The sequence below is a fragment of the Cetorhinus maximus genome, chromosome 10 (assembly GCF_964194155.1).
Source record: "Cetorhinus maximus chromosome 10, sCetMax3.hap1.1, whole genome shotgun sequence".
NCBI classification, from domain to species: Eukaryota; Metazoa; Chordata; class Chondrichthyes; order Lamniformes; family Cetorhinidae; genus Cetorhinus; species Cetorhinus maximus.
In genome coordinates, this window is record NC_135888.1 from 71,120,848 (window position 1) to 71,144,212 (window position 23,365).

The 23,365-nt window shown below is 41.5% G+C and overlaps 1 protein-coding gene across 2 annotated transcripts in view; it reads left to right on the top strand.

Annotated features, from left to right (window-relative positions):
• Nucleotides 1-356: 356 nt before the first annotated feature.
• Nucleotides 357-23,365, top strand: part of cpeb4b (cytoplasmic polyadenylation element binding protein 4b) — an 87,334-nt gene continuing 64,325 nt past the window's right edge. The window contains exon 1 of one of the 2 annotated variants that reach the window (XM_078550598.1): nucleotides 357-4,053. In XM_078550598.1, coding sequence (XP_078406724.1) covers nucleotides 2,791-4,053 — 1,263 coding nt within the window. In that variant the 5' untranslated portion in view covers nucleotides 357-2,790. The remainder of the gene's footprint in view (nucleotides 4,054-23,365) is intronic. The other variant, XM_078550599.1, reaches the window with a different exon arrangement.

Genomic DNA, 23,365 nt, shown 5'->3' on the forward strand with positions numbered 1-23,365 from the left:
AAAAGTGAATCTTGGATAAATGTCTAACAGAAATCTGGAACAAGGTTCTAGAAGAAAGAAACATGCACAACAAAAAAGTATTTTGATCCTGTATCTTGAATACCTTCTATAGGTTGATCATAGAATGGCAGAGACCCCCACCAAGTTGGTTGCTTTTGTTGGGCAATGGTTTACATTGTGGGAAATCTAAGAGGAGAATCAAAAGTAATCTTTAATAAGGACTATGACATAATTAGAATATGACCTGGGGCACTATTTTTGGTGACTAACTCCAAATCTGTGTTTTTATATTAAATTTCTTAATTTTTGCCTGTGTTAAGGATCAATTTCCACAATTCTATCTGTTCATATTGTGGGCCATTGGTTTATTGTGACTGAATAAATCAAATTGCATTTTTATTATATAAAATTCGGAGAATTATTAGGGATCAAATTTCACAATTTTCATTTTCCATGACACCATCAGCCTTAAGTATGATATACTGTTTTAACTTTTATTTTTGAAAAGGACCTATATAAATCACTCAGCTTTTCAATTCACAAGCAGTAAAGCTATTCAGATACAAATCTTGAAAGAAAAGTTTTGCATTTGTATCGCACTTTCACAACCTCAGGATGTTCCAAAGTGCTTTACAGCCAATTTGAAATATAGATACTGTCATAGGAAAGCGACAGCCAATTTTGCGCAACCAGGTTCCACAAACAGCAATGAAGTAATAACCAAATAATCTGTTTTAATGATGCTGACTGAGGGATAAATATTGACCAGGGCACCAGGGAGAACTCCTGAGCTCTTCTTCATCACAGTGCTGTGGGATCGTTTATGTCCATCCTCCCTATACTGTACCCTTTATTTTTCCATGTCTGTCATAAAAACAATGCAATAAGTAGCACTTGGGACCTTTATTTACATTATACTTTATGTGCTTAATTATTCAGTTAAAGTGAAACAACATGGGCAGTGTCTTGTGATACTGAAACATGTCACCAAGCACCAAAGTAGCCTTATAACCTAAAGGTCTATGGTGCATATAGGATCACTGGGCAGAACTTTTCAAGTATATACTTATGTTTTATGTAATATTTTACGGGCTTCATGATTCCCGAGTACCTACCAAATCACTGTGAGACTGATGGGCAACCATAGATTTTTGTTTTCATTCACCTGATTTTGATTCAGTTTTGCTATTTTCATGACTTTTGTTTGCTTTGATTTTAAATGAGTTAGGCTGAGCCATCCTTACCTGAGACTGAACAGCAGTTGATAAGCTTGGGTTGTACCAAAATTAGGACCCCATTCAATTACTTATCATTGTATTCATAAAATGATACAGTACAGAAGAAGTTCATTAAGCCAATCGTATCCATTAGGAAATATTTATTGGATACGAAAGCTGAATATCTTAATTTGCACGTTGGAGCCACCTGATCCTGTAGGATATGGATGAGTACTGATACACAGCAGTAATAATAACTTCCCAATTTAATCCATCCTGACCAACATCCAAACCAATCCCCAAAATTGATTCTTAGATTAGTCAATGAAAACCAACTGCAAGATACATGCAAAGTAACTTAGTGCAAAAGATGACTTAAAATGTTATGGGTACATAGCAGTAAAAAAGGGACATCTTGTTCTAGATCTTTATTTCAATTTTTCATATTAGAAAGCTGAAAGTACTTCTTGCCACATCCTCTCTACATTTTCTTGATGGCTGTGGAAAGGACAAAGCTGTTGGTCCTTTTGCATACACAAAGCAATATCATTAGAGTTTTGCAACAGAGTGGCACCTTTCAGCATGGATTTGCACCATCAGGTCTCAGTCAGTGGCAATACTGGGGAACAGAGAAGTCCAGCAAAGACTGAACTTCTTCAGTCAATGGGCTACTGGAGGATGGGGGTAGAGAATTGTGAACTTGCAATTTATGTACCACTCACAAACGGCCTGAAAAAAATACTTTCACACTTTTAATTTTATTGCAATATATGAGACGGAATATTTTGCAATCAATAGTCAATAATCAATAATCTGAAGAAGAGTCATACGGACTCGAAATGTTAACTCTGTCTTTCTCTCCACTGATGCTGTCAGATCTGCTGAATTTTTCCAGCAATTTTTGTTTTTGCTGTGAAGTGAAACTATGACCGACTTGATGAGCAAAACAATATTAATAGCTTATCTTTTTTTTAAAAAAAAGCCCTGTCAGCTCTAAGTGCCCTTCCTTGGCCGCTGGTCAGTTGGAACCTTTCATTTAAAATCCGCGCGTGCCTCCACGTGCGGATTTCCCGTTTGTGACGTGAGATGAATATGCAAAGAAGTGTTGCCTGGGGGAAGGAGGGGAGACCTTGAAACTGCCGAACCGGAAGAGAAAGGCGGCGTGTTCTTGTCAGAGCGAAGGGCGAATGGGGCGGTGGTGGGGGAGGGGCCTGAAAACCGTCGAACAGGAAGAAGCTCGCGACTCTGTCATTGCGCTCAGTCTGTCGGTGCAGGCGGGCGGGTGAAGAGTGAGGAGTGAGAAAGCCGGGGGGGAGGGAAACGGGGTGGGGGGGGAACAAGTTCTTCCTTCTGTGATTCTTTTTGTGGAAGGGCGGGGGGGTCGATAATATAAACATATTTATATAATGTAATAACCGACATGTGAGAGAGAGAGAGAAACCGGTCGGGGAGGACGGGAGAGAGAGAAAAAAAGCTGCTGGTTTCGAAACAGTTAATTGGATTTTCTGAGGCAAAAAAAGTGGTGCCGAAAGGGCGGTGACTCGACATTTCCCCCCTTTTTATTAATATATATATGTGTATATATCTATTTCAAATATATATATTTAGGAAGGATAAAGAAACCAAAAGGAGGGCTGGGGGGTGGGAGGGGGGTGAATCGTGCGGCCGTCACTCACGCTCGATGGGGGATTACGGGTTCGGTTTATTAGTTCAGACCAATAATACCAACAGTAAGGTCGCCTTTCCAGTCAGATATCACCACCACCACCATCACCAACAACAACAACAACAACAACAGAGCGCTGCCACCGGCTCGGCTTGGCTTTTTCCTGCTTCGGCTCCCCAGACCATGCAGGATGAGCTGCTGCTGTCAGAGAAATCCAAATCCCAGCAGCAGCAGCAGCAACAACAACAACATCAGCAGCAGCAGCAGCTCTCTCCCAGACTCGATCCGGCTGCTCCTGAACTAGTCCTCCTGTCCGACTCGCCCAAATCCGAGGAGGAGAACCCGAGCGGCGCTAACGGCGGCAGCAGCAGCGCCAAGGAGAAGCTGAGGATGGAGTCGCCCATCCTGCCGGCTTTCGACTACCACGATCCGCCGCCGCCGCCTCCTTCCTCTTCCTCCTCCTCCTCCTGCTCCTCGTCGGGGCTCGGGGGAGCGGGCACGACCGGGACGCCGTCTCTCACCTCCTCGACATCCTCCTTGACCGGTTTCAGCAACTGGTCAGCAGCGATGACTCCTCCTACCGTCAGCGAAGATAATTTCTTTCACCAGGGAGTCCCCGCTCCCTCCGCCAACGGTGCCATGCTCTTCCAGAATTTCCCTCACCACGTCAGCCCCGGCTTCGGGGGCAGCTTCTCGCCTCAGATGGCCCTCTCTCAGCACCACCACCCGCACCACCACCACCACCCTCCTCCTCCTCCGCCGCCACCCCCTCACCATCACCACCAGCAGCAGAGGAGGTCCCCTGCCAGCCCGCACCCCGCACCGTTCCCGCACAGGAACGCTTTCAACCAGCTGCCTCACTTGACCAACAGCATCAGCAAGCCTCCCTCTCCGTGGAACAGCTACCAAAGCCCGTCGCCTTCGTCCTCCTCTTCGTCCTCCTGGAGCTCCGGCGGCGGGGTCGGCGTTTGGGGTGGATCCCAAGGCAGAGATCATCGCCGAGGAATGACTGGCGGAATGGCAGGCCTCAACTCCATCTCGCCCATGAAGAAGCCTTTCCCCGGCAGCCACATCCCGGCGCACAAGTACTCGAGATCCAGCTCAGCTTTCCCACCAAAGTCTTGGATGGAAGACAGTATGCTGAGGAATGACAATATTTTACCATTTCAGGTGAGCAATCATTGGAGCCTAACGCTTATTGGGGTTAAGCTGCAATTTCTGAAATATTAGCGTCGAGATGGAGATGTCACATATTCCCTACAATTCGGCTACTTGTCGACAATGGCCAATGCTTTACATGTAGATTTATGACAGCAGTCCTTTGTATTTGAAATGTCGTACTTTAGTATGAATTCGTAACGTCCCACTTATTTTTAACTATAGCTTAGTAAAAATGCCGTGCTCAATATTAATCAAGTAACCATACTTTGAATTTCCTGTATTCATACCAGTCTTTGCTTTTCCCGAGTTCAAATTCTAACTTCCGATGGGACTTGGGAATTGAGATCAAACAGAACCCCGATTTTTATCAAGTCCAGTACTGAACACCACCCTGCTCGGAGAGTGTAATTCTTTTGAAATAAGAGCATATTTTTCCTTAAATTGAGGAGAAAGGCCAGTTCAATTTAGCGTTTTGAAACCCGTTGGAACTCTAATTCTATCAATAGAGAAACACATATCAAACGTGTTTGCAAAGGGTATGGATATTAATGATGTAAGGAAAGTATTGATTCACTGCTCTTCAAAGCTTTTAGTTAAAAAAAAATCAGATACCTTAAATTTGCCAGAAGCTAATATGCAAAAATCCTGTTATTTCACAAAAGTCATTGGACAAAAAGATTTACTACTTATACAATTTTTTTGCAATCTTGTACTAATTAAATTTAGACAATTAGTTTTTAAATATTTTGTATATACAGTTGTAGACATGTAGATTTTAATTATTGGTGAAGCAGCTCAGAAATTAAGATTGGTCTACCTGAGACCACCAAATTCAGCAATGTGTGTATGTGAAGGCATGATTGGCCTGATGTACTAATGAGCACAGAGTGCATGTCCTTGCCCTTAGAGTAAACAGGATGGTTCTTTGAGCTTTACAAAATAATTTCAGCAACTACTTGCAAATCTGCATAACGTATAACAAGAAGAATAGTCTTGTAATTCCAAAAAGTATATATTTTCCAAACTTTGGTCCAGTGACTTTTTCAGCTGCTGGTTGTGGAATTATGTTGTCTCCGTTTTGAAACCTGTGTTAAAAAGGCAAATGGAATATCCTGTCACAATTTCTCCTTGGTGTAGCAAAATTGATTATGTTTTTGTTCCTCTTCCGGAGGTACTGGGTAGCTCTTGCTGGCTTTATTTTGGCTTGCAGTGGGCAAAATATGAAGAACACTTGAACAGCAGCTTCTTTTAAAAAGATCATACACTGCTCAGCCTGTGCAGTTCAAGGGGAGTTTTAAACTTCCCAGCAATCATGAGCTTGGCTGATCAATGTCTTCAATGTGTAGTAGCAATGTTCTCTGCCATCCATTGGTCAGAATTAACAGTACAAGGGTCTGATGACATGGTAAGCTATTACAGAATAGTGCACTCTTAATCAGAGATGGAGAGTTAGTTAGCATTGGAACAGTGACTAGTGACTGCAGATTGACCTCTTGCCTGTTGCTTAATTTGCTTCAGAATTTTGTGTATCTTAATTTAGTGTTCATTGGCAGAATTAAAAAAGTGATCCATTATTATAAATCCTTTTTTTTTCCCTGAATGCATTTGTCACGCTTGTGCTAGTTTGATTTTATTTTTGTTACTTTCATTGCTGGTATGTTGGTATATTTGATAATTTAAGGAAAATGGTAAGTGTGTGTTTAACAGAAGAACCTCCCATATAAGAGTTTTTTTTTCTTCCTTGGAACACTTATTTTAAAGAAAATGCTGACACCTCTAGGAAGTACTGACTCTCTTTTCTACATTTACCTATTTGTTATTTCAGAACTCCACTGTGGGAGGAGTCTATGGATGTTGCAGTGAGCAATTTCATAGTAGTATTTATCAGTTTGTCTTTGCATTCTGGATGCTGATTGAGAATCTTCCACAGTAGGAAACTTCAAGTATTGATCAGGTATATTTAGCTAGTATTCAAGTTTCCTGACTCAGGTGATTTTCCCTGTTGGCACCCATAACGGAAAAGGCACCTGATTTATGTTTCCCCACATAGAAGCACCAACGATTGGGCCAATCTGTAATATTTGCTAAGTGTCCGGATCCAAATGGTTGAACTGTGAAAAACAGGAAGTTTCTTTTGGGGGGAAAAAAATCAGTGTTTATCTCCTCTTCTGAAGGCATTGGCTCTTGCTGGGTTCCAGTATTTTGTCCAAATGATCAGTCATGATGAGTCAGCAGGCTATTTGTTCATGGAGGTTATCATAGATGGAAGCCCAATACTTAGTATGTGCACAATTTTGCAACAAATTATATTAGATAGTAATTAGCAAATGAGAATCCTGCCTTATTTAAAGAATATACATAGATCATTTCCATTGCTCGAGCATTGATTCTAAGTGTATTTAATTTGCTGGCCTAGTTGAAATCAGTCAACTCATTACAGACCAGGAATTGAGTCCAGTATTTTTCAGTCTCTATGGCTTAGTGGTAAGATTTTCTTTTGTTCTGTATTTTGTGGCAGGAAGAAATTTACATAGAGAGAACACAATCTTGCTCTCTCATTTAAGTGCAAAGGCTGATGATGCTGGTAAACAGGAAAACACTAGCATATCATTCGGGTTAGATGTGCTTCAAGAAACAATATTGCAAATGTATTCCTAAACGTTTCTTCTTTTGGGGGGTTGGGGGAGGTGGGCAAGGATCAACCTGTCCATTTGGGCAAGTGGTTTCTAAGTGACAGTTTGAATCAAGAGCCCTATTTCAGGGGATGAAAAGTTTTGTCCAGCACAGTAACTAGATGAGTTCTGTTCTGGGTCCCCGACACTCTGCTATTTGTTAAGAATATGAAGGAGAGTATTTGTAATATAATACTTGCTGGTTACACTAAGCTCTGGCCATGTAATGAAATAACTTAATAGCATCCAAAAAAGTATGGACACGTTAAGCAGAATGGCAATGTGTTTTAATGTACATAAATATTTCTATTTACAATATACATGTACATGATAAAAGTGGTTAATTGGAGAAATGGATTTGAGTGTGAGTGCCATTGTGATTCTCTGAAGATATTAATAAACCTATTCAAGACAAGGCTTCAGTAGCATGTAACATGATTCCACAAAATACAGTAAAAATGTTTTTGTTGCATTAATACCTTATAGGAGATCCAACCAAACAGTGGATTCTGGTGTGAAAAGTCTTAATTCTTTGTGCTCCATTCAGTATAGCCATAAAGCTTGCAATACTACATTCTGCAGAAAGTAACTTTGAACAATTACAGAACTGGCAGTGCACCAAAAGGTTTTTTCCTGAAACATAAGATTATAGGATAAAATTTGGGAAATTTTATCACCAGTTCCTCATTCAACTTAAACATGCATTCATGTTTTAAAAATCAAGTGCATCATTCTAAATGTAATTCTGGTTTGGTTTCTGGAAAGCTGCAGTGCACCAAGGCATTGGAGTAATTTTTTAAATTAGTTAGGGAGGTGGGAGAGGAAAATTCCCATTAAGTCAAAGTATAAGGAAAAAGACCAGCAGCATTGAGCAGGGTGGTGACAGTTACTTAGATTTGTACACAAATGCACAGGCATAAGAAAAATAAGTTAAAAGCATAAATTCAATTAAGAGGGTACGATGAATTTGTTATTACAGAGACGTGGTTACAACCTGACCATGCTTGGAAGCTAATTATTCCAGGCTATGGAATCCCTAGAAAGAAGGAGTAGCAATATTGATAAAAGACATAATCATGTGATTTCAGCAAGGGCGATCCGGTCGTTGATAATGTATGGGTAAGTGAGGAACAGCAAAGAATGCAAGACTCCCATTAGGGTTGTCTACAGACCCCCTGATAGTGATGTAGTGGAGGGATGTATAAATTTGGAAATCGAGGAAACATAGCAAAAATAAAGTGGTTGGTTGCAATAGGAGATTTTAATTTTCATAGACTGGAAAAAGCAGAACAGCTTGATTAATAGATATCAATTTCTAGAAAAATACATCTTAGAACTGACAACGGGATATTCCATGCTGGATTTTAGTGATGAGTAATACAACTGAATTAATTCTGACAGTAAGGAAGCACCTTATGAATAGTAACCATAATATGATTGAATTTAGTATTAAGTTTGAAAGGAAGGAGAGTCACACACCAAGGTTTTAAATCTAAGACCAGCATCAATAGAATGAAAAATTAATTGGCTACATGAACCTTGGTTGAACTATTGATAAACTTACCAACATTGGAAATTATTCAGATGTATTTGTTATAATACAAAATCTGTGGTGGCGGTGTGTTACAGTTCGTTCTGAGTTGCTGTGGTAATGTGCACTTTTTTCCCTTTGTGTTGTAGTCAGGAGCAATGGATAGTGACGGTAGAGACTCCAAAGTTCTTTCCAACACACAGGAAACTTTCCTGCTCTTAATGCCTGCCATTGACATGTGTTGGAAGGATTTGCAGGTTGATACTGCTGCTGTTTAGCAGCACCTTCCTTGGTGGTCATGTTCTGGGGTAGGATTTTTTATTCATTTTCATGGGGTGTGGGCATCGTTGCTAGGCCAGTATTTATTGTCCTTGAGAAGATGGTGAGCTGTCTTCTTGAACCGCTACAGTCCATGTGGTGTAGGTACACCCACAGTGCTCTTAGGCAGAGAGTTCCAGGATTTTGACCCAGCAACAATGAAGGAACAGCGATATATTTCCAAGCCAGGATGGTGTGTGGCTTTGAGGAGAAATTGCAGGTGGTGGTATTCCCATGCACCTGCTGCTCTTGTCCTTCTACATGTTTGGTAGAGGCCGAGGGTTTAGAAGACACTGCCAAAGGAGCATTGCTGAGTTGCTGCAGTGCATCAGTTAGATGGTGCACACTGTGCCACTGAATGCTTAATATGGTGGATGGGGTGCCAACAAAGTAGGCTGCTTTATCCTGGGTGGTGTCAAGCTTCTTAACTGTTGGAGCTGCACTCATCAGGCAAGTGGAGAGTATTCCATCACACTCCTGACTTGTGCCTTGTAGATGGTAGTAAGGATTTGGGTTGTCAAGAGATGAGTTATTCGCTGCAGAAACCCAGCCTCTGACTTGTAGCTGCAGTATTTATATGGATGGTTCAGTTTCTAGTCAATGGTAATGTTACTTACCACTTGTCAGCCCAAGCCTAAATGTTATCCATATTTTGCTGCATATGGGCACAGATTGTTTCAGCATCTGAGGAGTCGAAAATGGTGCTGAACATTGTGTGTTCTTCAAGCAACCCACTTCTGACTTTATGGTGGAGGGAAAGTCATTGAAGCAGCTGAAGATGGTTGGACCTAGGACATTACCCTGAGAAACTCCTGCAGCGATGACCTGGGACTGACAAGATTGACCTCCAACAACTCAACCAGTGGAGAGTTTTGCCCCTGATTCCCATTGCCTCCAGTTTTGCTAGGGCTCCTTGATGCTGCACTGGTCAAATGCTGCTTTGATGTCAAGGGCAATCACTCTCACCTCAGTTCTTGAATTCAGCTCTTTTGTCCATGTTTGGACTAAGGCTGTAGATTGGTGAGGATGAGGTCAGGTAGGTTTTTCCCTCTTGGTTCCCTCACCACCTGCTGCAGATCCAATATAGCAGCTATGACCTTTTAGGAATTGGCCAGCTCGGTCAGTAGTAATGTTACTGAGCCACTCTTGGTGATGGACTTTGAAGTCCCCCACCCCCCTCCTACAGTACATTCTGTGCCCTTGCCACCCTCAGTGCCTCTTCCAAGGGGTGTTCAACATGAGTACTGATTCATCAGCTGAGGAGAGCAGTAGGTGGTAATCAGGAGGTTCCCTTGCCCACGTTTGACCTGATGCCATGAGACTTTATGGGGTCCTGAGTCGATGTTGAGGACTCCCAGGACAATTACCCCTCTCACCACCACCCCTGGTGGGTCTGGCCTGCGCGTGGGACAGGATATAACCAAAGATGATGATGGTGCAGGAACCTGGGTGTCTGCCATTGTAATGTATGATGTGGTGAGTGTGACTATGTCAGGCTGTTGCTTGACTAGGTTGTGGGACAGCTCTCCCAATTTTGGCACAAGCCCTCCTCAGATGTTAGTAAGGAGAACTTTGCAGGATTGATGGAGCTGAGTGTGCTGTTGTTGTTTCCAGTGTCTAGGTTGACGCCAGATGCTCCATCCGGTTTAATTTCTTTGACTCTTCTGTAGCGGTTTGATACAGCTTGAGTGGCTTGCTAGGCCATTTCAGAGGATATTTAACAGTGAAACGCATTGCTGTGGGTCAGGCCAGGTAAGGACAGCAAATTTCCTTCCCTAAAACAGATTAGTGAACCATCTGGGTTTTTGACAGTGGTTCCATGGTCACCATTAGTGAGACCATCTTATAAGTTTCAGATTTATTAATTGAACTTAAATTTCTTGAGCTGCCATGGTGGGATTTGAACCCATGTCCCCAGAGCATTACCCTGGCCTCTGGATTGCTAGTCGAGTAACATTACGGCACCAGAGCTTCAGGCTCGAGGCAGGGATGCTACCCAGCGTGCCTCAAGACCTCCTGACAAAACCAGTACGTATCCCTAAAGGGTTCCACTTGTTTTGTTAAGGAGCCATGGTCAACATTTTAGATGAGACACAGTATCAAGTTAAAAGAAAGAACAAATGTAGGCATGCAAAAGTGGATATCTGATGGATGGGAAAGCAAAAAAAAAGGATACAAAGAACGAATGGGTGCAAAAAGAGAACATATATGGGGGACAAAATGTGCAAGGGATATCAATTTAACAACAAGGATATTTTGAAATATGGTGAGAGAGAATAGTAAAGGGGAATGTGGACCTGTTAAGGATGCATGCAGGATTATAAGACATAATAGCAAACTTACTAACTTTTCTATCTGCTTTCCCAGTGATGGTAGATAATAAAATAAAAGTTGTACAGGAACCCTACAAATAAGTCAAGGGGAGGAACTTAGTAGCTAGAATACAAGTTTTTAATATTGTAGTTGATAAAACCATGGTACTTAAATTAGCCAAATCTCCAGAGCCTGACGGCCTTTATCAGAGTAGTAAAAGAAATGGGTGAGGAGCCCTTGCCTTGTATTTACCTTCTGTGTAACACCTTATTGCCTTTTGGATTGGAAAATTGCAAATGTCACTGCATTATTTAAAAAGGGAAGGGGGAGAGAAACCAGACACTTACGACTTGTTAGGCTCTAGTAATTCCCCACAAGTGATGAGCCAACAGTAACAAGAGAGATTGAGATTTGGGCAGTACAGTTGATAAGAGAATTGGCATGAATTTGAGAAGGGTTGATCACGTATGAGTAAACAAGTTGAAAGATTTAAGTGGTTGCTAGTATGTTGGATAGAGAAGTGTCTTTTTAGGCTTATAGAAGACGTTCAATAAGATTCTGCACAAGTATGGTTAGTAAAAATGAGTGTGCATGGAATTGGGGTAACCTTATGACAGGTTGGTCGTTGGTTGGGAGGTAGGAAATGGCGAGTCAGGATAAAAGATTCATTCTCTGGCTGATGTAACGTGGTGTTCCCCAGTGATCTGTTTTTGGGCCACAGCTTTTCCCAATATGGGTTAATGTGATTAATGATTTGACTGAAATGGAAAGCTGCAGTTCCAAAATTTGCAAATGACAGCAAATTAAGAACAATGGATATATTCCCTCCAGAGTTCTGCATTCTCTTTTTTTGGAAACCAAACCTCCAGAAAGAAATACTGTCCTTGGAAGAAGTAGTGTGGATTGACTAGAATAATACCAAGGCGTAATGGGTTAAAATATGCAGACAGGTTGCAAAAAACCTTACTTGTACTTCCTTGAGTATGAGATTTAGGGGTGATCTAATCAAGGTGTTTAATTTCATTCAGATGCTTAAGGGTATACAGGGAATAGATACATTTCAACGAGAGAAAAAACTTTCAAGGGGAGAATCCACCATCTGTGGTTAACTAAAAAGTTAAAGATAGTATCAAATTTAAAAGAAAAAGCATATAATTGTGCAAAGCTGGGTGGCAGGTCAGAAGATTAGACAATATAAAGCACAGCAAAGAATGACAAAAAGATTAACAAGGAGGGAAAAATTAGAGTACAAGAGAAAGCTAGCTGGAAACATAAAAATGGATAGTAAGAGTTTCTTTAGATATTTAAATATGTGAAGAGTTAACAAAGTGAGCATTGGTCCTGTAGAAAGGAAGCCTGTAGCATTGATAATGGCAAGTAAGGACATGACAGCTGAATTGAACAGGTATCTTGCATCAGTTTTCACTATAGAGGATACATGTAACCTCTCAGAAATAGCTGTAAATCAGGAAATGGAAGGGAGGGAGGAACTCAGAAATTTCAATTATCAGAAAAGTGGTATTGAACAAATTGTTGGAGCTGTGGGCTGACAAATCCCCTGGTCCTGATGCACTTTATCCTAGAGTCTTGAAAGAAGTGGCTAGTGAAATAGTTGATGCATTGCTTTTAATTTTCCAAAATTCCCTGGATTCAGGGAAGGTTCCATTAGATTGGAAAATAGCAAATGTAACTCCTTTATTCAAAAAGGGAGGGAGACAAAGCAGGAAACCACAGGCTAGTTAGCTTTACATCTGTCATAGGGAAAATGTTAGAAGCTATTATTAAAGATGTTATAGGGCACTTAGAAAAGTTTAAGGCAATCAGACAGAGTCAACATGGTTTTGTGAAAGATAAATCATGTTTAACCAATTTATTGGAGCTCTTTGACGAAGTCACATGTGCTGTGGATAAAGGGGAACCAGTGGGTGTACTGTATTTAGATTTCCAGAAGGCATTTGATAAGGTGCTACCCTTCAGAAAATAAGAGCTCATGGTGTAGTGGGTAACATATTGGCATGGATAGAAGATTGGTCAGCTAACAGAAAACAGGATAGCTATAAATGGATCTTTTTCTGGTTGGCGGGATGTAATGGGTAGTGTGTTGGGGCCTCCACTTTTTATAGTTTATATAAATGACTTGGATGAGGGGACAGATGGTATGGTTGCTAAATTGGCTGATAACGCAAAAGTAGGAAAATTAGTTTTGAAGATGACATGAGGCTACAAAGTGACATAGGTTAAGTGAGTGGGCAAAAACCTGGCAAATGGAATATAATGTGGGCAAATGTGAAATTGTCCATTTTGGCAGGAAGAATAAAAAGAATCATATCTAAATGGTGAGAGATTGCAGAGGGATCTGGGTGTCCTAGTGCATGCTTCACAAAAGGCTAGTATGCAGGTACAGTAATTAATTAGGAAAGCTAATAGAATGTTATTGTTTATTGTGAGGGGAATTGAATACAAAAGTAGGGAGATTATACTTCAGTTGTACAGGACACTGGTGGGACCACATCTGGAGTAATGTGTACAATATTGGTCTCCTTATTTAAGGAAATATGTAAATGTGTTAGAAGCAGTTCAAAGAAGGTTTACTAGACTAATACGAGGAATGGGCAGGTTGTCTTATGAGGAGAGGCTGAACAGGCTAGGCTTGTATCCGCTGGCGTCTAGAAGAGTAAGAGGTGACTTAATTGAAACCTTTAAAATCCTGAGGGGTCTTGACAGAGTGGATGTGGAGAGGATGTTTGCTCTTGTGGGAGAATCTAGAACTAGGGTCATGATTTAAAAATAAGGGGTTGCTCGTTTAGGACAAATGAGAATTTTTTTCTGAGCATTGAGAGTCTTTGGAGCTCTCTTCCTCAAAAGGCAGTGGAAGCAGGGTCTTTGAATATTTTTAAGGCAGAGTTCGATAGATTCTTGATTAACAAGGGGGTGAAAGGTTATTGGGTGTAGGCAGGAGGTTACAATCAGATCAGATATGACATTGAATGGCGGAGCAGGCTTGATGGGCTAAATGGCCTACTCCTCCTGGTTCATATGTTCGTATGTATGTAGAAGGGAATCCGCAACATGAGGGCATAATCTTAACATTATCTGTAGATCATTTAGAAGTAAAGTTGGGAAACACTTTCACATGAAGTTTAATAGACATCTGAACTTGCTCCCCAAAGAGCTATGGATATTATTGAAGTTTAAGACCCAAGATAAATAAATTTTTGTTAGGTTAAGGATTATGGAGCAAAGGCAAATAAATGGAGTTCAGGTACTGATTAACCTCGGTCTAATTCAGTGCCAAAATAAGCACAAGGACTGAATGGCCTGCTTCTGTTCCTGTCTCACTCCAAAATATTTTATTTTGCCATATTTGGGTTGAAGTTATTCACTCCATTACTCGGGCTAATAGTTTGCCAGTGAGAAGCAGGAAATAGGGATCTGCTTCATACTTCAGATCTGCATTTCACAAAACTGAAATTTGAACTGAAGCTGTAAGCATTGCTGGTACTGCATTGGTCAACCTGCAGTGTGAAATATTTGTTGTGGTGAATCCCAGTGTATCATAAAGCTAGATTTTAAGATTGTCACAAATTATCATTTTCTTCATTAAGTTGTAGTGGTTTGTATTGAAGCAGGAAAGTCATCTTCACTGAGTAAACTGTACAACTTGGATGATTCAACCATTGGTAAAGCACAAATTTGTAAATGGTTGTATTAGGCTTTTGCCCCAAATTCTCAATTTTGTATCCTGTTCTGTTAAGTCCCCAATTATAATTACAGCATGTTTGTTGGGCTGTTTACTGTCCATTGAAGTACTTGGTTGACATTCCATGACAAACAAATTGCATCAAACATGTAAGCATCTGGTAGCAGTTGGGACCTTATATGATTTGTCTGTTGGTGGTATTTAAAGCAACGATTGCTTCCTGCTCCATCTGTAATTTGTAAACTACTTCTATGTTGAATTCTGTATGCCAGTGCTTCCCAAACATTTTCCCACTGTGACCTCATTGAAAGTTGCCATGACCCCAGAGTGTGAACAGGGTGGGTGAGAAGAGCTGAAAGAATTGAGGAGGGAGGTGGATTTGAAAGAGTGAAGGAGGGGAGAGAAATTTGAGTTAGGGGGGGGTGGCTGTTTGAGCATGGTGGGAAGTACTTAAACTGCAGTTATTTTAAGAAACAACTACCTTTTCAGAGGCTTTTTTATTTGCAGCAGAAATCGGGTATTAAAGATCTGTCCATTAGGTCATGCCCACCAATAGAGAAAAAAAAGCAAAATTTTAAAGGCACCTTACAGTTGTTAGCATTCAGTTTGAGCTCCACAGCAGCCATTATGGCTGCCTCGGAGCTCACGACCCCAAAACCTCATCTCGTGACCCCACTAGGGGTCACAGCCCACAGTTTGGGAAGCCCTGCTATACACTTTGAAATTGAAGTGTTACAAAACAGAACAGGAGGAAGCAGAATGCAGCCTGAAAATGATCAAGTAAGAATAACAAAAAATAATGATGAAATGTGTGAACATGACCAGCGAAGTGTGTATTTTAATACTTACGGTCATTTTGAAGTTTAGGAGTGAATCTTGGATTTTATCCAATAATGGGCAATCCTGTGGAGATAAAAGGCAGATACTATGCAACAGTCTATCAGGTACAGGAGTTGTTTAAAATGCAGTTACTTGAGTATGGCGATTTTGTGATGTCCCATTCCAAATTTGGGTGGATGTAGGTTGACTTTAAGTGCAGGTCCAGGAAAAAGTGAGAGGTATACTTGCAGCTGCATACTTCAGTGCAGCTCAAAACATAGGCCACAGCTAGGAGAAATTTTTGCCTGAAAGTCATGTCAGACTAAAATATCTCTCAATCGGCTGTCTCATTCAGATTTTTTTAAAGAAAATGTTTTGTCGGAAGCTTCCTTCACATCAAGCGACAGAGCCCATCAGTGTTGCATTCTGATAATTGCAATTATATATTAAGATTTCCAATGGCTGAGTTGCTTTTGCTTTCAGCAGAGAACTCCATTTTGCAAGTACGTTTTTGTATGCTTTGATTTTGATTAATTGGATGCTGAGTACCAGCTATTTTTTTCCAGTCTTGATCTCAGCTTCTATTTTGCTTAACTGCTAATTTCAGTGGTTTCTTTCTATTGGCGATTGTAACTTGCTCTGAAGCAATGCCTTTTGTCTCAAGTATAGAAACTACTGTACTAAATATGCTAACATTTCACAAAGGAAATTCAGATAAGGGAGGTCATTCAGCTCATCTGCCCATAGAAATCTAAAATCATTTTTCCTCTTGTAGCAATCTAACTGCTTCTTGAATGAATCTGCAGTTTTTTTGCCGCCACTGCCCCATCTGGGAAGGTCATTTCATATATTGATCATTTTGTGCTTCCTGACATTAGTTCTGAATTTGTGTTTTACCTGTTAGTATCTTGAGGATATTGGTACCAGCGTTATTTGTTTATTAAGTTTTAGGCACAGGGGATATCACTTTGAAATGTTATCCTCCTTTCTGTCCTGAAGTTTGGTAGTCATACTGGAGTATTGTTCCACGGTGATGGCTCATCAGTACCTCCAGCTCATCTTTTGTTTACAAGCCAGAAGAGTGACCATTGTTTGGGTTTGATCATATGGGAGCTATTACGGATGCACCTGACCCTGTCCCTCTGTCTTTCTCTTATATTTGAGATGTTATTAGATAGCAGTCGGGAGTGGGAACTCATGCATGAAGTGTTTTTTCCCCTGGTCATCTTTTCTTCCCCCCCATTCCCCCCACCCCTTAAACAAACCTAGGAGTATTGAGCTCAATTGTAATACCCATTGCTGAGATTATGTACCTTAACATAGATAAGGGCTTGAGGCCTTGCATGGTCAAGTTCAACATTAACCAGCTGATCATTCCATAAAACTCTGATCTGAGGAATCTTGCACATTTTAGTTGCATTTTAGAAGTGAGGGACTTCAGAATGGAAAGACTGGCTGTTATACAACCGGAAAACTGTATTTGATTTAATAGGGACTAAAGTTGGGCCCAGATAGTAGCTATCCCAGACTATTGGAAGTTGGAATGAGGCAATAGCCCATATTCTCAACTTTTGAGAGGCATGAATTGTGTCAAAGGATTGAAAGGTGATGTATCAACCATCTGTTCAATAAAGATTTAGGGTAAACCAGTAGTTAGGCTTGTCTCAAAGTGATTAGCTTCCTGAGTCATGATACAGAATGAAATTAGCAAACGTTTAGTGTATTAGGTAATGCCATGGCCAGTGAACATTTAATTTTTAAGAGCAGGCTGTGCTTCACAAACTTTTGAATTTTTCAAATAAATTATTGCAGAAATCGGGGAGATTTGGATATGGTTCATTCTGTGTATGGAGATTTTCTGAAGGTGTTACGAAGAGTCTTGTTTTGTGTATTAAGAGAAATGTATAGCCAGATAGTTAAGGGACTGACAGCAAAGAGTTGTCATAAGTGGATACTTTTCAGGTGCCTCTGTATCCAGGCTGGGGATATTTCTGTCCACCATTTAATTGTGAATGGTTTGGAAATAGACACAGAAGGAATGTTAATGAAGTTTGCTGGTACTGAAATTGGAGCAGGGCAAACTGAAGGAGAGAGGAATGCCATGAGGAAGCTGGGGTTAGTGCAGTGAGAAGATAAGTATCAGATGCAATTCTATGCATCAAAGTATGAAAGTGTCTTTTTTTAAATTAGGGAGGGGAAAGATCAGTTAAAGGAAGTACCTACTAAATTTTACCATTCTTATGGACGTCGATGCTGCGGATACTCGATCTTTAAAGATGGAAGAGCAGGTAGAAAAGACTGCACAAAAAAGTGAATTTTGTACATTTGGCCATCAATTTGATAGTGATGTTGTTTAGATTGTTGTTGGGAGAATTGCATGTAAGTTTGCATGCTTCAATGTACAAAGAATGTCAGCCGTGGAAAAATTGCAGTGAGGATTCACTAGAAGTATACCAAAAATGAGAGGTTATAATTATGAAGCTCAGAAATTGAGACTTTTTTTGGATTAAAAGAGGACTTGAAAAGCTTTGGAGAATAAATAACAAGACTTTTCCTATTGGTTGGTGAATTAGTAATGTGGGGTTATAGATACTCTGGAAGAGAAAAGGGAAATTTAGAATTTTTGAGTTATTAGAACGTGGAGTGCGTTTCCATGGATGGCCATTGAGATGCACTATGATCTAATTTTGAAGGAATTTGGATAAGTATTTGAAAAGCAAAAATGTAGAGAATAAGGGAAAGAGAAATGGGATGAAAGTAGGTAGTGCCATTTGAAGAGGTAGTGCAGTCGCAGAAATTATGGTCTCAATGGTGTCCTTGTCATAATTTCTATAATCCACAGCTAGTAATGCAAGAAAAATTGGTGACCTGTGTTCATCAGATTTCATTGGTTGGTCAGTTCACATCCATCAAAGCTGAGGTGGGTTGAGAGCAACTGAAGAATCTATAGAACCCAGTGTTGTCATAGTGGAAGAAACAAAAAAATTCCTCAGAACACAGCATGATGAGTTCTCAAATATACCTTAATGTATCATACTAAACATAGCTTGCTTTTTTTCTCAACAGGTTAATGTATCATTTACTTTTTATAGGCTGAGTAATGAATTCTATCTATAGCTGTACATGTTGACATTTGCACCATCTAGCTTTGTTTGGACTTGAGAAATTGTTCTCAAGTTTTCTTTTATTGCACGTGTCAGCCATGGCTCAGTTGTAGTAGCACTCTTGCCACTGAATCAGAAGGTCATGGATTCAAATCCCACTCCAGAGACTTGAGCTCAAAATCTAGGCTGCCAATCTATTGCAGTGCTGAGAGAGTGCTGCACTGTGAAGTACCACCTTTTGGATCAGGCATTGGGGGAGGCAGGGCCTTACTTTCAGGTGGCATTAAAAGATATTGTGGTGCTATGTTTTAGAACATAAAAACATAAGAAATATAAGCAGCAGTAGACTATTCAGTCCTTCATGTATGCCCTGAAGAAAATTAAGGGAGTTCTGCCCAGTGTCCTGGCCAATATTTATTTCTTAACCAACATCACAAAAATTAGTTTATGGCCATTATCTTGCTATGTGCAAAATTGGTTGCACGTTTCTATAAACAGTCACTACTCTTCGAGTGCACGTTTGCTGCAAAGTGCTGTGGGACATCCTAATGTACAGAAATGCAAGCTCTTCAAATTCTACTGAACTTCCAGTCAATTCTTAGGTTATTCCTATCCCTGTAAATTGTTAAATGGTCTGTGCTATTATCTCTGAACAGCTGGTATAAGATCAACCCATAGAGTATCTTTCTGTATAACTATTTTTACGGGAGGAAGGTCTTATCTTATTGGGAAAGGTTGAGCAGCTTGGGCCTGTACTCGTAGTTTAAGTGATCTTATTGAGACAAGTTAGATTCTGAGGAGAAGTAGAAATGTGGTGAAATATATACTGTTTAAGGAGGGGGTGGGACAGCTGAAGCTGGAAAGAAGGCCAGTGATAGGTGGAGACAAAGGAGAGATTGCAAAAGATGTCATTAGCAAAAGGATAAAGGATGTGGATGTGCTAATGGTGACATTAAGAATAGAAAGCTGGATGAGCAAGTGACAGATGGCCCTAGTGGGGGTGGGGTGGGGGAGGGGACGGTGTGGGAGAAGAAAGATCGAAATAGGCTAAAAGGTGGGGATAAAACAATGAGTAAATTTTTAAAATAATAATAGAAATAGGTGGGAAAAAACATAAAAATTTAAAAATATTGAAATAAGGGGATTAAAATGGGGTGAGGATTGAGGAGAGAGTTCATGATCTGAAGTTGTTGAACTCACTGTTAAGTCCGGAAGGCTGTAAAGTGCCTAATCGGAAGATGAGGTGCTGTTCCTCCAGTTTGCGTTGAGCTTCACTGGAACATTGCAGCAGGCCAAGGATGGACGTGTGGGCATGAGAGCAGGGTGGTGTTTTGAAATGACGAGCGACAGGAAGGCCTGGGTTATACTTACCCACCCCCCCCACAGCTTCCAACCTCGGCAGTCTGCTTCTACCTCCTCCCTAAAATCCACAAACAGGACTGTCCAGGTAGACCAATCGTGTCAGCCTGTTCCTGCCCCAAGGAACTAATTTCTTCCTATCATGACTCTGTTCTCTCTCCCCTTGTCCCGTCTCTTACCACCTACATCATATCAATAATTTCCAGTTCCCTGGCCCCAACTGCCGCCTCTTCACCATGGATGTGCAATCCCTCTGCACCTCCGTCCCCCCAGGATGGTCTGAGGGCTCTCCATTTCTTCCTCGAACAGAGGCCCAACAATCCCCATCCACCACCACTTTCCGCTGTCTGGCTGAACTCGTTCTCTCACTGGACAATTTCTCCTTAAACTCGTCTCACTTCCTCCAAATAAAAGGTGTGACTATGGGTACCCGCATGGGCCCCAGTTATGCCTGTCTCTTTATGGGGTATGTGGAACATTCCTTGTACCAGCCCTAATCAGGCCCCCTCCCTCAACTCTTTCTCCGGTACATCGATGACTGTTTCGGTGCTGCTTCATGCTCTCGTCTGGACCTGGAAAAATTTATTAACTTTGCTTCGAATTTCCACCCCGCCATCACTTTCACACGGTCCATCACTGACACTTCCTTTCCCTTCCTTGACCTTTCTGTCTCAATTTCTGGTGATAGACTGTCCACCAATATTCATTACAATTCCACCAACTCCCACAGCTACCCCGACTACAAGCCCTCACACCCTGCTTCCTGTAAGGACTCCATCCCATTCTCTCAGTTCCTCCGCCTCCGACACATCTGTTCTTGATGATGCCACTTCCCAAAACAGTGCTTCTGACATGTCTTCCTCCTTCCTTAACCGAGGTTTCCCACCCACGGTGGTTGACAGGGCCCTCAACCGTGTCCGACCCATCTCCTGCGTCTCTGCCCTCACACCTTCCTCTCCCTCCCAGAATCATGATAAGGTCCCCCATGTCCTCACTTTTCACCCCACCAGCCTCTGCATTCAAAGGGTCATCTTCTACCATTTCCACCAACTCCAGCATGATGCCACCACCAAACACATCTTCCCTTCACCACCACCCCCACCCCCGTCGAAATTCCACACGGACCGTTCCCTCCAGTACACCCTGGTCCACTCTTCCATCACCACCTACGCCTCAACCCTCTCCCACGGCACCTTCCCATGGAATCGCTGAAGGTGCAACACCTGCCCCTTTACTTCCCCCCTCCTCACCGTCCAAGGGTCCAATCGCCCCTTTCAAGTGAAGCAGCGCTTCACTTGCACTTCCCTCAATTTGGTCCACTGTATTTGCTGCTCCCAATGCGGTCTCCTTTACATTGGAGAGACCAAACGCAGACTGTGTGACTGCTTTGCGGAACACCTTCGGTCTGTCTGCAAGCATGACCCAGACCTTCCTGTCGCTTGCCATTTCAACACACCACCCTGCTCTCATGCCCACATGTCCGTCCTTGGCCTGCTGCAATGTTCCAGTGAAGCTCAACGCAAACTGGAGGAACAGCACCTCATCTTCCGACTAGGCACTCTACAGCCTTCCGGATTTAACATTGAATTCAACAACTTCAGACCGTGAACTCTCTCCTCCATCCTCGCCCCTTTTAATCCCCTTTTTTCAATATTAATTTTTATATGTATATTTTTCTCACCTATTTCTATTATTATTTTAAAAATTTATTTCTATTCATTGTTTTATCCCCACCTTTTAGCCTATTTCGATCTTTTTTCCCCACACCGTCCCCTCCCCCCACCCCAACCCCACTAGGGCCATCTGTCACTTGCTCATCCAGCTTTCTACTCTTAATGTCACCATTAGCACATCCTTTAGTCAGTATCACCACCATCAGCACCCCTTCCACCTTTTGCTTGTGACACCTTTTGCAATCCTTTGCCTCCAACTATCACTGTCCTTCTATCCAGCTTTACCTGTCCCACCCCCCCACCTTAAACATTATATATTTCACCACATTTCTACTTCTCTTTAGTTCTAACTCTGTCTTTCTCTCCACAGATCCAGAGTTTTTCCAGCAATTTTTGTTTTTGTTTCAGATTTCCAGCATCTGCAGTATTTTGCTTTTTATCTTAGATTCTGAGGAGGCTTGACAGGGTAGGTGCTGAGAGGATATTTCACCTCGGGGAGAATCTAGAACTAGGGGGTAAGTTTCATCCATATAAGGGGTCATCCATTTATGATGGAGATGAGGAAGAATTTCTTAAGAGTTGTTAATATTTGGAGGTGGGATCATCCAAGGTTGAGTCATACAAATTTTGATCTACAAGTAAGTCGGGCGTTAAGGAGGGTGTGGAGTTCAGGCCATGGCCAGATCAGCCATGATCTTATTGAATGGTGGAGTGGGCTCGAGGGGGTCAATGAAAATTCCTATTTCTTATGTATTTATGTCCTTATGGTACAGACAGGAGAGAGATGGTAGGATGGTTCCCCCTTTTTCCACCTCTCAATTGACAGAAAACATGTTTGAACCTGCTGAGTGTGTGACTATTGAGAACAAATGACAGGTTTTGTCGTAAGTTTTGAAAAAAACAAATGTGCACGTGCGGAGAAATCCAAAAATTCACTCACTTTCCCTGAGATGAACTTTTGAAATGTTGTACTTGTAGTTCCTTTTTTGAATGGTGCTGAACATTGTACAATCAGTGAACATCCCCACTTCAGACCTTGTGTGGGAGGAAAGGTCATTGATGAAGCAACTGAAGATGATTTGTGCTAGGTGGTATGACTCCAACCAGTGGATATTTTTCCCCCTTATCCCATTGACTTCAGTTTTGCTAGTTCTCCTTGATACCATACTCTTATCAAATGCTGCCTTGATGTCAAGGGCAATTGCTCTCACCTCACCTCTGGAATTCTGCTCTTTTGTCCTTGTTTGGACCAAGGCTATAATGAGGCCAGGAGCTGAGTGGCACTGGAGGAACCCAAACTGAACATCAGTGAGCAGGTCTGAAGAAGTCAGCTCTGAAGAAGAGTCATAAGGACTCAAAACGTTAACTCTGCCTTTCTCTCCACAGATGCTGTCAGACCTGCTGAGTTTGTCCAGCATTTTTTGGTTTCTGTTTCAGACTTCCAGCATCCGCAGTATTTTGCCTTTATATCAGTGAGTGGGTTACTGCTGAGTAAGTGTTGCTTGATAGCACTGTTGACGACACCTTCCATCACCTTGCTAGTGATTGAGAGTAGACTGGGATAGTAATGGGCCAGATTGGATTTGTGCTGTAAGAGAAAGCACCACAAGACATTTTTAATGTGGTTGAAAGCAGACTGTTTTACCATCTTTTTCCAGACCATTTTTTGATGTTTAGAAGTGAAACATATAATGATGGAAAATGGAGCAAGGAGCATGTCATTGCTATGGTCTGTGCCGATTATGCTGCTGCTTCCTGTGATAGGAAAGTCCAAGAAGCCACGTTGCTTCACAAATGTCAAGACACAACCCAAAAACTGCCTAGCTAACCTC